The sequence below is a fragment of the Acanthochromis polyacanthus genome, chromosome 3 (genome assembly GCF_021347895.1).
Source record: "Acanthochromis polyacanthus isolate Apoly-LR-REF ecotype Palm Island chromosome 3, KAUST_Apoly_ChrSc, whole genome shotgun sequence".
Taxonomy (NCBI): domain Eukaryota; kingdom Metazoa; phylum Chordata; class Actinopteri; family Pomacentridae; genus Acanthochromis; species Acanthochromis polyacanthus.
Genome location: NC_067115.1, coordinates 1,420,461 through 1,438,934, shown reverse-complemented (window position 1 = coordinate 1,438,934; position 18,474 = coordinate 1,420,461). Strand labels below are relative to the sequence as shown.

Sequence of the window (18,474 nt, the reverse complement as noted above, 5' to 3'; positions counted from 1 at the left end):
AACTTTCATTGTCTGGTGTCTATTGAAGTCCTCCAGACTGAAGGAAGAACAAAAACAGGCCGACAACGTTAAGAAGTGGCTATCAAGTTTATTTGAATTCAAGAGAACAATGTTCATGAGAACAATGTAAAATATGAACATCTTATTTTACAAAAACCACGTGTGCCCTCGACTGTAACGTTCACCTCTAAACGGAAACCAGAAGAACACCGAGCAGAACCACTTGTTTGTTGTGTTTACGTTGTGGAACACCGTGTGACCAAACAAACCTACAACGTGTGAAACTGATCCAAGTCCAGATTCAGTCCAGCTTCGGTGATATGTCACATAGAATCAGTTAAATCTGAAAATTCTTCAGAACATCTGCTTCTTCGTCTCCAGTGACTTAATGATCAGGGTTCTACCTTCACACTGGGAATATTTTCAGAGTTCCAGGTCCTTGAAATCCATAGAGGTGGTCCAAGATATTAATCAGTGATCTGTCCAGTTGTCGGTAGGTCTAGTCTAGAACTTTCTACAGGGACATTCTCCTCTACAGACTTCAAGAACCTGGAATGTTCTAAGTGAGACTAAACTTGAAGACTAGAGGCAAGAAAGGAGAACATTCCCTGGAGACAGTTGGTAGGTCTACTCTAGAACTTTCTCCAGGAGACGTTCTCCTCTATGGACTTCAAGGACCTGGAACTCTGGAGATATTCCCAGTTTGAAGGTAGAACTATGGTCACTAATAAAGTTACTGGAGATGAAGAACCAGACGGTTCTAAACAGGTTTTCAGAGAATAACTGAGCTTTAAGGTGACCTTCTGGGCTGTAAGGTGTCGTGAGCTGATGTGCAAACAGTTGAACGACTTCGTCTCTACAAATCAACAGAACTTTCACAACATTGGAACCACGATGCAAGTAGAAATACAAACAGAACAGTTTTAAAATATGCATGATTCATCAAACTGTGAAGCTTTTTTTTTAACATACAGTATATTAAAAAGTCAGCGGGGCGATGGATGTGGAACTCTACAGAAGGAACCCGCAGTTCCAGAACCTTCATGGCTTCAGTTCAGCTCGGAACGTCTCCACAGAACCCAACTTCTCTGTGAGAACAGCTTAGAAAAGTGTCTGTCGTCAGCAAAGAAAACACACAGAAAGCACAGTTTAAGAGCGACACACGACAAAAAGTCGAGATGTTTGAAAAACCTCTTTAGGTTCTGTACAAAACGCCTGATCTCAGAACCAACAGAGCAGAGAACCGGTGGAGCTGAGGAACACATGAGAGCAAAGTACATGAGAAGAACCAAAAACTGGTCTCTGAAGAGCGCCACAGCCAGCAGGACGGATGGACAGTCCAATCAGGACGGACCAATCAGGACGGTCCAATCAGGACGGACCAATCAGGACGGTCCAATCAGGACGGACCAATCAGGACGGTCCAATCAGGACGGTCCAATCAGGACGGTCCAATCAGGACGGACCAATCAGGACGGACCAATCAGGACGGACCAATCAGGACGGACCAATCAGGACGGACCAATCAGGACGGACATAAAGACCAATTTAATTAATTTCAATCAATTCTGACAAACACACTGCAAAAAATGAACAATTTAACTAATGTTTTAACAAGTTTAATGAATATTTAGTAAAATTACAAGTAAATGACAATAAATAATGATTAATTACATGTTAACTGTAATAAAACAAGTCAAAACTGGTGGACGATCCCACATCTCAAAATAAATTTTGTTCATGTTTTTTTTAAATAATTTTTATGAATCATATTTTTATCATAGTTTAGAATCACGATTGTTTATTTTATTTATTTATTCTTTTAAAAAAGATTTTGGCCACTAAGTTGACAGTTTTGAGACTTTCAATGTTTATTTTTGTGCTAATTTAAGAACAGTTTTGTGACCTTTGACTTATTTAAAGACATTTTATTCAAAACATTTGGATATTTTATCAATTTTTACACATGAAGTTTTTTTTAGACATTTAATGCTTTAATTTTTTTAGCACATTCCAGAGAGACTTTATTTAATTTTGCATTTCTTGGCCTTATTTGACACAATTTTAACTGTAATCAATTTAAAACAATTTGTCGTTATTGTAGTTTCCCGTTTGTTTAATTACAGAACATGTTTAGTAAAATCATTGGAAAATAAGGTTTAAATTTATATGTTAATTCTAATGAAACGAGTCAATACTGCAAATATCACATCCAACATCTGTAATTATAATACGACTGATTTTTTACATTTGAATAGAAAATGACACCATTTTTAAAAACTGTATTTAAATTTGTAAAAATAAATTATTTATGCACTTATTTGAAAGAAAAAGTTATATTTAGGACTGAAAAAATAATAACTCTTAAATGTTTATTTCCCCAGTTTTGTTAAATTATCAATAAAATCTGGTGACAGAAACGTTTAATTAATTCATATGACAAACTGTTTTCGGCTGAACTGCAGGCAGCGTTTCACAGAAAAAATCACAAAAACAAATAAAAATAAAAGTTACTAATGATCTACATATGTGGAGACGACATGTTGTAAATTAAATTCAGATTTCTGCCATTCTAACTGTGTCATACTGACAGCAGAGTGATATTCTGTCAAAGTTAAACCATAATTTAAGGAAAAAGGATAAAAATCTAATTAAGCAGCTTCCTCCTCTTCTGTTCAACTAAGAAATGTTATAAAACTCTTTCACATTGACTGAGTAACTAGAAGATATTATTGTCCGTCTTTTAAATCTGCATCGCTATTAATGCAACTTTAAATAAAACTAACAGCAGTGATTTCTATGCAGGAGAATTTTAAATGAAATATGCTAATATGTAAAATCTGAATATGTCACCACAGAGAGTTTAAGGTCGGATGTTTTGGCCCAAAAACCACAAACAGGAGCAGCGTGTCCCAAATCCATGATAATAGATTCTAACTCATGGAGAATCTGCTGGAGGCCAAGAAGGGACAAGAAAAACTGTTGAGCTGCTCCAGAACATCACAAGGGTTTAAGATTCACTGAGAAAACAGCAAAAAATAGTTCCTCCACAACCTCCTCAGAACCTCCTGGTTCTTCACCTCCAGTAAATTCCATTAATGATCACAGTTCTACCTTCAGACTGGGAATACCTCCAGAGTTCCAGATCCCTTGAAGTCCATAGAGGAGAACGTCTACTCTTGGTCTACTCTAGAACTTTCTCCAGGGGACGTTCTCCTCTGTGGACTTCAAGGACCTGGAACTCTGGAAATATTCCCAGTCTGAAGGTAGAATTCTAAACATTGATAAAGTTACTGGAGATGAAGAACCAGATGTTCTGAGGTTGGTTTTTTCAGGTTTGGTTGGTGTTGTCTGGACTATGACCCTCATGTATTCGGCCTTCATGTACTTTTATGCCACTAGAATGTAGTTTGGAATTTTTGGAAACTCTTAATTCTGTTTTCCAAGAACCAGTGAATGTCTGAAACGTCTGAAACGGTCTGGAATGTTTCTGATTTTATACAAACACCAGAAACAGAAAGGAGCTGTTTTCATTAGAAGCATGCAAATATTTCCGTCAGGGAAACGGCGACATAAATAACGTATGGCGGCTGGATGGGGAACAAAGCCGAGCGAACATCCTTCCAGGAACAGTCTGAAGCTTCTCAGGAACGAAGCTTTGCATGTTGTTTGCATTTACAGCGGACTGTAAAACCAGAAACCAGAGCGGAGAATGAAGCTGCTGCTCTTGCTGTTGTTGTTTTTATTGCTTCATGAGGAAGTGCAACGAGCAGAATTCTCCAGAGACAGTTTGACCCCAACTCTGATAGTTGTAGCATCTGGGTCGCATTAAAAACTCATGAGGACACTGATGAGGCTGTGGAGCAGAGCAGAGCCAACTGGGCTAAAGGAAACAGGAGAGTCTCGCCGCAAAGAATTCTTCTTTATCAGACAGAACTTCAGCATAATTTTAGCCCTGGATAAACAGCCAACCGGCTGATAAATAAACCTGAGCGACCACTGGGATTAAGAAAACTCTCAACAGTCTCACGTTGTGCAGCCAGAAAAGTCAGACATTTCTAGGAAACAGGTTCAATGGCTGAGTTTAAAACTCACGAAGCTGCTTCAGGGGAGAGAAAATGTAATGCAACAGCAACCAGAATCTGCTAGCGTTAGCAGCTGCCAGAAGTTCAAGCTGCTTCCAAGAAAAACTAAATTCCAAAGGAGTTGTTGAACCAAAGAGTCCAGATCTGAAATGTGGCTGATATAAAGCACAGAATTACAAAATACAGTAAGGAAGCCCTCCTGACCCAAACTGACATGGAGTTAAACACTAAAGCTTTCACCAGTTTTTCCTGTCAGTCAACTTTAAATTCCCAAAAAAGCTGCAAAACCAGTTCCAGACCAAGAGTGTGTCTAACATCAGTGCCCTGAAGGGATCCGCCCTTCGGAGATGATTTCATCTGGTTTTTATGAGTTAAACAGTCGTAACCTGCAGACAAGCAAAGCTTTTATATCTGTGATGTTTCTGTAACTGAATATTTAAAGACATTTCCTGATAACATTCAGTTTATCGTGTTTATACTTCTAGTGGAGCTCGCCTCCATTTGGAAACTAAACTATATGTTGCTGCCGGTGTTGGACTTCACCATCCTCAACCACTTTTAGATGACGTAGCAGCAGCTCAGCTATGAGGAAACACCAGCTGAATGTGTTTTCCAGCTGCAGGTAGAAACTGAGAACCTTTAGGGACGTCCAGCTGCCAATCAGACACCAATTTCCCAGATAACACTCACTTTAAGCACATTAGAGTTGCTAGAATCCATGCAGTGTGTCTACTTTACAACTTAATATATGTAGAAAACCTGTATTCTCTCCATGATGTCAGTAAATGCATTTTAGATCAGCTGTAGTTCCCGGTTGTTCCACCAGGTGGAGCCTCTCACTTTTTAATATGCACATTACTGTCTCCGAAATCCACGTCAGAACGGTTTTGTCGAGGGTTTGGATCGTACAGTAACAAAAAAACAACAAAACAATTCCATTTCAGTGTTATCCAGTGACTCTGGAGACTTCATAAAAATGTTAATGCTAACCGCTAATGATCTATTGTATGCTACCGAACCTAGCGTCGAGCAGCCACATCCTCCACATCTAAAAACGACTCCTCTGGACAGGAAATAAAGAACTGTAGAGACCAGAGGAGGCATCAGACTACAGTTCACGTTAACAAGCAGATAGCATTGTGGGAGTTTAGCTAGCAACGGGCAACATGACAAAGACTTCTGAAGAGGTTCATGACCTCCAAAAAACAGCAAAATCACCACCAAAAGAATGAGCTCTAGCTGTGTCAGCACTGAGTTCTGATTGGAGGTTGTTAAGTGTCACAGAAGTCTTTTCGTTCTCTTTAAGAGGAGAATTGGAGTCTTTTGTGGTGAGTGTGAGTCGTCGTGGTAATTTTGTTAACTTTTTGTTGTAATTTTGGCCCTTGTTGTACTGATTTGACTTTTTTTGTGGTGACTTTGTGTGCCTTCGATGAGTTGTGTTTGGAGGTCAGTAAGTGTCACAGAAGTCTTTGTCATGGACTTTTTGTGGTGAGTTTGTCTCCACAGAATCTCCACCATCCTGAAGGACTTTATTAAAACTGAATGTTTGACAGGAACAACCTCTGAACACTTCCACCATCCTGCTGCCTGTGACGTCGTATTTAATAAATGATCCAACAGACGTATGAATGTAAGCATTCTGAAATGCTTTTTCACTCTATCTTCCTAAAACTCGGGTCTGAAAACTGCTAAATGTTCCTCAGGGTGAAGTGGAAAGTACCGGAGGAGTGCAGCGTTGGTCACAGTGTAAACGGGGGTGGGTTTGGTGGTTTTACAGCACAGAGGAGCCGACGGCGTCATGAAAACAGTCGCATTCGGCTCAGTGAGAAGAGACTTCTGAGGCTGGGAGGGGAGAAGATCACAACGTTGGCAGCTGAGCTGTAAGACACGAGTGGGCGAAACAGTGTGTGAGTGCTTCGTATCCTCTGAGGAGTTTCATCGAAGCAGCTCCTTAAACCTCCTCCATCATTGTAGTTCACCAAGTCTGGTTTCTGTCACAGTGTTGGAATGGATCGAAGAGTCTCAGGACCGGCAGCAGGTCACAGTGAAGGTCAGTGGAGGAGAAAACACAGCATGAAGATGAGGTTCAACCTGCTGAAGACCTGAAGCTGTGATGGAACATCCACAAACCAACCAGGTGCTGCTCTTAAAGGGACAGTAAAACGGACGCTGATCAGCCACAACATTAAAACCAGCTGGACTCCTCAGTACAAACAGCTCTGATTGGTCGGGGCTCTGATTGGTCGGGGCTCTGATTGGTCAGTGCTCTGCAGGTTTATGAACCAGCAGCAGATCCTTCAAGTCCTGGAAGCCCTGATCCAGAACATCCCAGTGATGCTGGATCAGGATGTAGATCTGATGAAGTCAACACCTTGAACTCTTGGTCGTGTTCCTCTAACCATCAGTGGATCCATCAGGAAATGAAGCTGCCATGGAGGTGGCCAAAGGAACGTCCACATGAATGCAGGACTCCAGGTTCCCCAGCAGAACATCTCCTCCTTCCTGATGCATCTCCTCTGCAGGTAAAAGACTCACCTGGATGTCCACATGATGGAGAAGGAAACTCCTCAGAGCAGGACACCTTCTTCCATGTGTCCATGGTCCAGCTGTGATGCTGTGGCAGCTTTCAGTGGTGGACAGGAGTCAGCATGGACTCAGTCTGAGATGTTCGGAGATGTTCTGACTTCTCTCCATCAGCAGCTCTTCTGTGGGATCAGACCTCCTTTGGTGTCCACGTCTCTGGTTCTGCTTCTCTAGATGTTTTAACACGGTTTCTACCATCAGAGTTTGTTAAAGTCTCTCAGATCTTCCAGAGCCGAGCCTTCATGAGGACATGATCCGTCAGCTGGTTTCAATGTTGTGTCTGATCACTGTTGTTGGGTTAATAAACTTCTTTTGTGTTTACGTGACAAACTTTTACTCTAAAAAAAAATATTGGGGCTCAACAGAACAGTCTGCATCAGTCTTTCAGAATTGAGAATAAAATCATGAAGTTATCTTGAATTTACCTTTAAATGTGTCTAACAGTTTGGCTACATCAGTAACTGAGATGTTTTTATCATCTTATCTTGCAGCATGTGTTTCATTAATGGAAGGAGGTGGTTTGAGACCCACCAGCTGGAACTTTTTTCTGTTTCTGAATCTGGGTCACAAACTGGTGGCTTAAGCAGCTGAAACTGCGCTGCATGGCTGGAGTTTAAACACGTCTGCAGGCATGACGGTTCTACAGGGCGACACATTTTAACAATCCAATAAAACCAAGAGTGATGGAAGAAAAATATTTTATTCATAGTAATTGAAACCTTAAGAATTTAAGAAACAATGATGGAATTTTCATTTTTTAAAATGACTTCCTGTAGATGGCGTCCTCCTGTACGAACGCATTCTTGAAATCTGCTGCTGAGGTTCCTCATTGACCGCTGCAACATCTCAGCTGGATACTGTGAATTTCATCCTGAATTCTGTGTTTTAACTCATCCAGAGTTCTTGGTCGAGTCGTGTACTCTTTACTCTTGAGATATCCCCAGGTAGATTTCAAGAATGCATTCGTGCAGGAGGACGCCATCTACAGGAAGTAATGTATAAAAACTGAAAATTCCATCATTGTTTCTTAAATGGCATGTTTTACGGTTTAAATTACTATGAATCAAATATTTTTCTTCCATCACTCTTGGTTTCATTGGATTGTTAAAAAGCTTCCATGTTTTTGTGTCAGCCTGTATGTGGATGTTTGAGCGACTGTTTAAAGGAAGCAGTGAAGGAAATTCTCCACTCAGACGCTTTAACGTCTGCAGCTCAGTCAGCATGGAGGAAACGTTCTTTACTAGCTGTAAACCAGTCGGTACAATCTGTAACCAGCTGCTGCTACTGCTTCAATTCAAATCTGATTCTTATGTTAGAAGAAAATTTCGATTAATTTCTAAGCCCAAACGAAGTCAAACCTCATCAAATGTCATCTATTCTCAGAAATAACTACAGAGCTGCTGCTTCTGCTCAAATGCTAACATAACTGTTAAGCTAAAGGACTTTGAGAGATTAGTTTCTGAGCCTAAACGAAGTAGTAACTCCTGAATTCTCCAGATATCCTGTGCTGTTCTCAGTAATAATCAGTGTTTGTATTTGTCAGATATGAGCTGCAGAGTGACGACGTATTTCACGAAGAATAAGTAACCTTGAACTGGAGCTACGTCGAAGATGCTAACGTGCTTTCTACTGTTTTTTGTGGGTTCCTAAGAGCGACTGCTAGAAACTCGTTTTTGTTCTATCGTCCCACATTAAAACAGCTGCTGCCGTCATGAGTCTGTTATTCAGCTTTACCGGACACATTAGACTAATTCATTCTTAATTCCAGGACCGATGCAGACTGAAGATGTCAAAATGAACAACAGTAAACAGTCAGATTATCCATAAAAAATAAAAAACTGGGAAGGCTTTGTTTTAATGAATAAATCTGTCGGGTCGTAGTAATTTATAACTCTAGAGTCTTTGTAGGCCACAAATATAATCACATTAGTCAGGTTCATCTCTATAATTACTCACACTGATGTGCTTTATGTTTATTACAGTCAGGTATAGTTGTATTTTATAGCATATTTGGGGCTTTTTAGTCCCTGACATGTAAATTACTGATACCATAATTAACACTGTAGGGTCTGAGCCTTAATATTTACACCAGTTAGGAGCGTAAATTATAAAACTGTAGGGTCTTAGTCCTGGTTTTCATTTAACATAGATTAGTCAGGTGAAGCTACATGAACAAAAACAATGTTTGGTCTCAGCGTCAACAGGGATTATAGTCTAATAAAGTAGTATTTTATGCAACTTTTTTAGGGTTTATCTCCAGTAAAATCGCACCATAATCACAACCGCTGGGTCTGAGCCTTAATATTCATATCAGTTAGGTTAATCAGCATGTGTAACAGTGTAAGGTCTGAGTGTCTGAAAGGAGCATTTCATTTCATTTTAGGAGTAAATTAATCATCAATAACAATGTAGGGTCTTAGCCTAAATATTCATATCAGTTAGGCTAAGCTGCATGACTTAAGATACTAACAAAGAACAACAGTGCATGGTCTCATTGTTAACATAACGTAGTATTTTATGTAACTTTTTTTAGAGTTAATCTCAAGTACAATCACACCATAATTACAACTGTTGGGTCTTCACCCTAATATTCATATCAGTTAGGCTAAGCTGCACGTGTAACAGTGTAAGGTCTTAGCATGGATATGTTTTACAGTCAGGTGAAGTCGTGTTAGAAATCATTGTGGGAGGTTTAATCAATAAAATGTAAATGAATCATGAATAACAATGTTGAGGCTTAGCCCTAGCATTAGTATCAGTTAGGCTAAGCTGCATGAATTATAATACTAACACATAAAAACAGTGCATGGTCTCAGTGTTAACATAAAGTAGTACTTCATGTAAGTTTTTTGTGGTTTTAATCTCAGGTATAATCTAAACCTCTGAGCCTTAATATTTACGTTTGTCAGGTTCAGCTGCATCATTTATAATTCTATTAGGTTTCAGCATTAACGTGTGTTGCAGTCAGGTAAAGTAGTATTTGATGTGATTTCTGTGGCGTTTCATTCCTGAATATGTAAACGACTCATAAATAAAACTGTCAGGTCTTAGCCTGAACATTTAAACATCATGAACGATCAGAACGAAGGAACTCTTCAGTAATCCTGGTGACAAAGAGGAGCTGGGACAGGTGAGGTGGATGCAGGTGTGTGGTGGGTCTAGATGTGCAGCAGATGTTTGTCTCTATGGTTTGTGGAAGTCTTCATGTCTCAGGATCTTGTATAGAACCCAGTAGAAGATGTTGAAGAACAGGAAGGCCAGAGGGAAGCCGGCCCTCGACACAGTATCAATCTTTTTGGCTCGGTCGATGAACAGCTTCCTCATCTCCTCGGTCGTCTTCCCGCCTCCTCCTCCTGCTCCTCCTCCTCTTGCTCCTCCGCCTCCCGTCGTCCCAGGTGCATTCTGGGTAGCGTTGGCTGGAGCTCCAGCGGTGTTCAGCGCCGTCACGGCGTTGTTGGCGCTCGACTTGGAGTCTTTGCTGTTGCTGGGAGTCGAGGTGATGGCGGCCGGCGAGGTGATCCGGTTCTCATGAGCCTCCCCCTCCTGTAGGAGAGGAAGAGGAGGAAGAAGATTTGTTTTCTTTCTGTGGCTCAACAGCAGTAAAACATATAAATATAATCTAAAATATTGTCTTGACAAAAACCACTTCAAAATGACTCCAAATTTCTTTATCGTGACAAAAATTTGTCCAAAATGATTTCAAATTTTTTTAAAAAAGAAAAAAAACTTCTGAACTTCAGTTCAAATTTCACAAACATCTTGATAAATATCTCTTTTCTACGCTAGAAAAAAAGTTTAAAGAAATTGGAGACGGTCCAGCAGAATCTGTTCATACCGCTTCACTTTTACACATTTTGTTGTTACAGCCTCATTCCAAAATGGATTAAACTCATTTTTCCCTTGAAATTCGACACCCAACACCGCATAACGACAAAGAGGAAAATGTGTTTTAGATAATTTTACAAACTTCTCTCACATATTACCTGTACATAAACATCCGCATCCTTGAGCTCAAGTACTTCCTGTTTCCTCTGATCATCCTTGAAATGTTTCTACAACCTGGCTGGAGTCCACCTGTGGTGAATCAGTGGACTGGACATGATTCGGAAACACACCTGTCTATATGAGGTCCTACAGGTGACAGTAAACATCAGCATAAATGATGCTACGAAGTCAAAGGATTCATCTGTAGACCTCTGAGACAGGACTGTATGAAGGCACAGGTCTGAGGAAGGGTTCAGAAACAGGAACATCACAAACATCCAGAGATGTTCAGTCGGGTTCAAGTCCGTCCTCTGGCTGGACTTAAACCTGACTGAACATCTCTGGAAAGACCTGAAACGTTCAGAACCTTCTGCAGCATTGAAGGTCCCAAAGAGCTCAGTGGTCTCCATCATTGGTAAATGGAAGAAGTCTGGAACCACCAAGACTCTTGTTAGAGCTGGCAAGATGAGCAATCAGCAGAGAAGCTTCTTGGTCAGGAATGTGACCAAGAAGCCCTCCAGTGAAGCATGGTGGTGGCAGCATCAAGCTGTGGGGATCTTCTATGAAAACCTGCTGCATAACGTTCTGGACATCAGACTGGGGTGAAGGTAACCCTTTCAACAGGACAACAACCCGAAGCACAAAGCCAAGATGACCAAGTGGTGGATTTGGGAGAAGTCTCTGAATGTCTTTGAGTGGGACCAGCCAGAGCCCGGACTTGCATTGAACATCTCTGGAAAGACCTGAACATTTCAGACTGAATCTTCAAAATGTGTAACAAGTGAAGCGGTATGAAAACCTTCTGGATGCTCTGTACATTTCTGATTTAATCCCAGTGTTCTTTGTGTTGCGTTTTTCTCATACATGAAACTATAATCTTTATGTTTTCCAGTCCTGTTCTCCACTACGAAGAACTGCAGCTCTGCACAACGTTGGGGTCATGCCGGGGAAACGTGCACAGACACATGCACACACACAGAGACGTGCACGGCGGCTTTACCCTGTGGTTGGTGTAGATGTTGGTCATGGATCCGTACATGGGGTATGGAGCTCTGAGGTCGCTGCTGACCCGACGGAGGGACTCGGCCAGCTCCTCCGGATCCACGGCACCTCCACAGTTCTAGCCAGCGGCATGCAGAACCAGTGACAGAACCAAAGCAGAAACAGACAGTGTCCAGAAACAGGGTTGGAACTCTCCGGCATTCAGTCAACATTCAGTCAACGCCGCAGCAGCATTTCAGGTTAAAACCTCCTCAGCGAATGGGGAAGATGGTTCTGGTTTATTTCTACCTGACGCGTTCTCATTAATGCGTCTGACGAGGAACTTCTCACAGAACTAAACAGAAGATCAGATGTAAAAAATTCGTTCCATCATGACAAAAACCTGTCTGAAATAACTCCAGATCACTTTATTATGAAAATAAGTGTCCAAAATGATTTTACATTTCATTATCATGTCTAACAAATGTCCAAAATGACTTCAGATCACTTTTTAATGAAAAAATATCGCAAATGAGTCCAGATTTCTTTATCATGACAAAGAAAAAATGCCTGAAACGACTCTTTGTCTTCTTTATCATGACATAAACCTGTCCAGAAGTATTTCAATTTCTTTATCATCACGTACAAAATGTCCCAAATGATTCCAAATTTCTTTGTCATAATCAAAAAAAATGCCCAAAATGACTTAAAATTTCTTTATCATGAAAAAATTGTCTGATATTATTCCAGTTTCTTTATCATGTTAAAAAAATGTCCAGAATGATCGTAAATGTTTTCACCGTGACATAAACCTATCCTTATGATAAAGAAATGTCTGAAATGACTCCAGATTTCTTTATCATGAAAACAAAGAATGATCGATGTAAAAATCTTTTTTTTTCCTCCAGAACGCTTCAGGGACTCTGATGAACTCTGATCAGTTGTTGTTGAATCTCTACATCAGAGGAGAAGTCTTCATGGAGACACAACTGACACATTAATGGAATAAACCAGAAACGTTCTTCAGATGTTCCTCCACATTCACACCTCGATGATAAAACCAAACCTCTAATAAACGTTTTATAGTCCTCAGAGGACCTGACATGTGGAGCTGTTCTATAACCTGTTCTTCATCATTATAAACCACGGTTCAGGATCTAAGACTGAAGCTCTGGAGGTTCCCCTGCTGATGGTGGACCTCAGAGGACATCTGATCTAAGCTCTGGAGGTTCCTCTGCTGAGTCGACTGAATGCTGAGTCGTGTCCAACCGGCAGCGTTCTGTCATGCAGGTGAGGAACCGTGAATCATGCCGCGTCATGCACCCACACAGGAAGTGACAACATGCAGTGGGACTTTTCATGACTCAGCAGCAGCAGCGAGTCGCCACACGGGGGCAGCATCGAGTCACGGAGAGAAACCAGCAGATCTGGACAGGTGTGTGTGTGTGTGTGTGTGTTGTGTGTTGTGTATCTTGCTCTTGTGATGCCTCTTGAATCTCAGCAGCTCTTTGTGTTTTTTTTGTTTTGATGTGTTGTTGTGTAGTTTGTGTTGTGGAGTTGTGTCATATTGTGTCATGTTATGTCATTTTGTGTAGTGTAGTGTCTTGTTGTGTTGTTATGTCGTGTTGTCGTGTTGTATACCTTGCTCTTGTGTCTCCTGAATCTCAGCAGCTCTTTGTGTTGTTTTGTTTTGATGTGCTGTGTTGTTGTGTAGTTTGTGTTGTGGAGTTGTGTCATATTGTGTCATGTTATGTCATTTTGTGCAGTGCAGTGTCTTGTTGTGTTATGTCGTGTTGTCGTGTTGTATACCTTGCTCTTGTGTCTCCTGAATCTCAGCAGCTCTTTGTGTTGTTTTGTTTTGATGTGCTGTGTTGTTGTGTAGTTTGTGTTGTGGAGTTGTGTCATATTGTGTCATGTTATGTCATTTTGTGCAGTGCAGTGTCTTGTTGTGTTATGTCGTGTTGTCGTGTTGTATACCTTGCTCTTGTGTCTCCTGAATCTCAGCAGCTCTTTGTGTTGTTTTGTTTTGATGTGTTGTCATGTTGTGTTGTTGTGTAGTTTGTGTTGTGTCGTATTGTCTTACGTCATATTGTGTTGTGTCATGTTTTGTGGTGTAGTGTCGTGTTGTTGAGTTGTGTCATATTGTGTCATGTTGTCATTTTGTGTAGTGTCGTGTCTTGTTGTGTTGTCATGTCGTGTTGTGTATCTTGCTCTTGTGATGCCTCTTGAGTCTCACCAGCATTGTGTTGTGTTGTGTTGTATTGTCATGTCGTGTTGTGCCTTGTTGTGTCCTTGTGTACCTTGCTCTTGCTCTTGTGTCTCCTGAATCTCAGCAGCTCTTTGTGTTGTCGTGACACAAAGTTGACGGCGGCGTATTCCAGCAGCGCCGAGAAAACGAAGAGCAGACACACGGCCATCCAGATATCGATGGCCTTAACGTACGACACCTGAAATACACAATAATACACAATAATACATCCAGATATCGATGGCCTTAACGTACGACACCTGAAATACACAATAATACACAATAACACACAATAATACATCCAGATATCGATGGCCTTAACGTATGACACCTGTAGTACACAATAATACACAATAATACATCCAGATATCGATGGCTTTAACGTACGACACCTGTAGTACACAATAATACACAATAATACATCCAGATATCGATGGCTTTAACGTACGACACCTGAAATACACAATAATACACAATAACACACAATAATACATCCAGATATCGATGGCCTTAACGTATGACACCTGTAGTACACAATAATACACAATAATACATCCAGATATCGATGGCTTTAACGTACGACACCTGAAATACACAATAATACACAATAACACACAATAATACATCCAGATATCGATGGCCTTAACGTATGACACCTGTAGTACACAATAATACACAATAATACATCCAGATATCGATGGCTTTAACGTACGACACCTGAAATACACAATAACACACAATAATACATCCAGATATCGATGGCCTTAACGTACGACACCTGTAGTACACAAAATGTACACAACAATACAATACACATCAATACACTAGAACCTGTTTTGCTGTTAGTAGAACTCCACTAAGGAACACAACGGACTAACAATAATAATAACAATAGTCATGAGACGATCAGTGTCCGTCCGTCTGTAACATCATTCTAAAACAGACGAACAGATTTTAATGAAATTTCCAGTGAAGCTCAGAAATGACACAAGGACCAAGTGATCAGATTCTGGCAGTGATGCAGCTCATAGTCTGGATCCATGGACTTGCTAAAGATTTCTCAGTCCTTCCAGGATTTTGCGGGCGTTTTTTTTATTGTTGCGGCAGAAAATGCCTGAATTCGCGGCAGCTTTTCTACAAAATAGCGATAAAAGTTGCTATTTAAAGTTGCTTATTTATTGTGATGAAATTGGGGGAGACAGTGACAGCTGCTAAAAAGCTGCATTTTTCCAGCTTGTAGAACATGTTTCAACGCTGTAATTGACAATATTTATTCTGAAATTAATTATTTTACGTTCCGACCCATTTACACAAAACCTGGCACACCACGGTGGGACATTAGCAGCAGCAGATACTGGTTTAACAGGACGTGGTTGGTAGGTTTAAGGCACAAAATGATCATTTACTATTGAATGAATCATATTTGTACATATCTGTCAGTGGCTTTAAAAGTTAATTTGACATCCTGGCACACACGTGTTCACACACACACGCTCATGGTTTGTCACGTCAATTAACAAGAACAGCACTGAGAGAGCGCAGTCCTCCTTCTGCATGTTTAAGTACCGAATCACGTGACCTAAATATGTAGCCGGCGACAGGAATTGATGGGACTCAGAAACCCCCCCACAAATTAATCAGTTGTTCTTTGTATCATTTCCCATTCATCCACAGTGGTAGATTTGTTGTAGGATCACAATCATGTGATCGTCAGCGGGCCGCTGAGGTAGCGTTCACTTGTTGCCATGGTTACCGTGCTGCTATGAGACGCTGTGCCGCTACCTCAATGGGAAATCCTTAACAAATCCGTGGATCCAAACTTTAAGCCGTATCACTGCTGAAGTCTAATCATTTGGTCCTTGTGTCATTTCTGACCGACCCTGAAAACTTCATTTAAATCCCTGAGTCTGTTTTTGAGTGATGTTGGTAACAGAGGAAGGATTCACACACACTGATCGTCACATAACTCTGCCGTGTTCTTTGGTGGAATAATTCATCTAATTTACCTTCATTCTTTCAGTGCTCTAATGGATCTGGATGCAACAGTTTCCATCACGGTGATTTATGTGGTCTGCTGTCTGATCATTTCAGCCGTTCTAATATGTTTCGTGTTTTTTTCTTTTTAAGTGTATCAATCGATGATTACTGCACGGGTGTAAAACAGTTTAGCTCCGCTTTGGTGAAGAACATCAGTGGATAAATTGTTTATCACGGTCTTCAGCAGTAATTTTTGTTGGTAAATCAGAGACATTAGTATCTCACATGTCTGCATCTTCAAACCATAAACAAGGAAGTGAATTCAGTGACGTACGTGCATTAGGTTTGTGCTGGGAGCTGCTATGATTGGTGGAACTCACGGGAGGCGGGCCAAAATTACGGGAAAGTTGCGGTGATTGGACAAAATTGCAAGGCCGCGCAAAATTTGCGGAGATTGGTTGATTTTGCGTGAATTCGCGCAATCGCAACATCGCGAATTCCTGGAGGGACTGATTTCTGTATCATTCCCAGATAGCAGCACAGCGTCACTGTAACCATGACAACAAGTGAACACTACGTGATCACATGACTGAGATCCTACTACATATGTTAGCCCACCTGTTGTATTCATTTACGGGCACCAGAAAATATTGTTTCCTTTGGTGAAAAAAATCCAAAAATTCAGCAAAAAAATAAAAAAATTCCCCAAATTTCTGAAAATTTGCAAAATATTAGAAATATTCCTTAAAAAAATCCCCCATATTTGGTAGGAAAATTCTTGTAAATATTTTCAAAAAATGAATAAAAATCTTCCAAAAAAATCCTAAAAATATCTAAAGTGATTCCATATATAACATTAAACCTTCTGATATTTTCTTTAAGAAGATTCACATAAAAATCATCCAAAATCCAATGAATTTCACTGGATTTTGGTTGTTTTTTTTGTGAATATTCTGAAGGAAACATTTTTAACATTTATTTTTTTCCACAAATAATGTTCAAAAAATTCCCAAAAATGTTGAAAATGTGGACATCAGAAGCTTCACTGTGAAAATATATTATTCCACATTTTCAAACTTTAAAACGGATCAATCTGACCTGCAGGACGACACGAGGGTTAAAGAATGAACATAAACAACTCTTCATCTGTATAAAACCTTTCCCTCGTCGTCATGGAGACGTCTCTGACACGTGCAGCAGCGTGTCCAAGTGCAGAGCCGTGTTCCTCGGCAGGAACATGAGAAAGCTCTAACCTGCTGGAGGTCGGGTGTGAGAGCGTTAATGAGGTTACGTAAGCCGGCGTTCCTCCTCATGCATGGAAGATCGTCCTCACCGCTCACGCTCTAGTAGCTGCAACCGACCGGGAATCATGCAAAACATCCGGCTACGCTACGACGACAACGCTCTGTCAGCTGAGAGCAAACCAGATCTGCTCCACTCACCGACCTGCAGCACAACGGAGCTGCTGCAAATCTGAGGAAACGCTGGACATCTGGCAGCAAACGGCTCGGAAAAAAATGGGAAAAAACCTGAAAATATCTGTCAAATAACTAGATTTAAAACTAGAAATCTGGCAGCAAACAGGTCGGAAAAATATGGGGAAAAAAATGAATATCTGCCTAATAATTAGATTTAAAACTGGAAATCTGGCAGCAAACAGGTTGGAAAACTACGGGAAAAAAACGAGAATATCTGTCAAATAACTGGATTTAAAACTGGAAATCTGGCAGCAAAAAATACAAAAAAAGACTGAAAAATGGTGGGAAAAAAAGGAGAATAATTACATTTAAAATTGGAAATCTGGCTGCAAACAAGTCAGAAAAACATGGAAAGAAGCACTGAAAAATACTGCAAATATCTGTAAAGTAATTTAGTTTAATAAAAAAAGGAAATCTGTCGGCAAACGGATCGGAAAAATATGGAAAAAAAACTGCAAATATCTGTAAAATAATTTTGAGCTGATTTTCATACGGTCACATTCAGTAAATTCACGATAACACATCGTAAAAGAACACATTAATATTTATAAAAATGCTGATTTGTGACAGATAACAGATGGGCAGTTTTCCGGTTGTTGTTTTTTACAGCTGATGTCAAAAATTATACATATCTATATATACATATACACATGCATATATATGTGTATATATATTATATATATTTATATACACACACACACACACATACATGTATATATAGATATATAATTAAGAAAAAGTCACGTACTAACAAAAACACTTGAAAATTGTGATTTTTTTTGCATAATTTAAGTTATTTAAATACACCAACTTTAACGATAATACATGAAATAACAAGTTAATATTTTTTAAAAATGCTGAATTGTGACATGGACAATACTTACCGTGTTGGACAGTTCTTTGTTAGAACTGATATCAAAATTTTTGATTTGGGAGGTGAATATCACATTTTTTGGGGGTGATTTTACTGGTAAGTAATTGAACAAAACACAGGAAAAAACTGTAGAATATCAGTTAAAAAAATGCCATTTTTCAACCTTAATATACAGTTTTTTTTCTGTCTCATGAAGGCAAATATCGATATTGTAAAAGAACTAATTCCTACTAATAAATCTGTACTTTTGCTGTTTCTAAAAGT

General features: G+C 39.9%; 2 protein-coding genes across 21 annotated transcripts in view; one reads left to right on the top strand and one right to left on the bottom strand.

The window, feature by feature from the left end:
* wdr17 (WD repeat domain 17) overlaps nucleotides 1-18,474 on the top strand; it is a 119,472-nt gene that overhangs the window by 48,244 nt on the left and 52,754 nt on the right. The window lies entirely within an intron of this gene.
* The window catches only part of glra3 (glycine receptor, alpha 3), a 154,400-nt gene continuing 145,085 nt past the window's right edge, over nucleotides 9,160-18,474 (bottom strand). For 5 of the 9 annotated variants that reach the window (XM_051946333.1, XM_051946336.1, XM_051946337.1 and 2 more), the window contains exons 8-10: nucleotides 13,934-14,080; nucleotides 11,653-11,772; nucleotides 9,160-10,211 (exon numbers count right to left, since the gene is read on the bottom strand). In XM_051946333.1, coding sequence (XP_051802293.1) covers nucleotides 9,852-10,211; nucleotides 11,653-11,772; nucleotides 13,934-14,080 — 627 coding nt within the window. In that variant the 3' untranslated portion in view covers nucleotides 9,160-9,851. The remainder of the gene's footprint in view (nucleotides 10,212-11,652; nucleotides 11,773-13,933; nucleotides 14,081-18,474) is intronic. The other 4 variants (XM_051946334.1, XM_051946340.1, XM_051946335.1 and 1 more) reach the window with 3 other exon arrangements.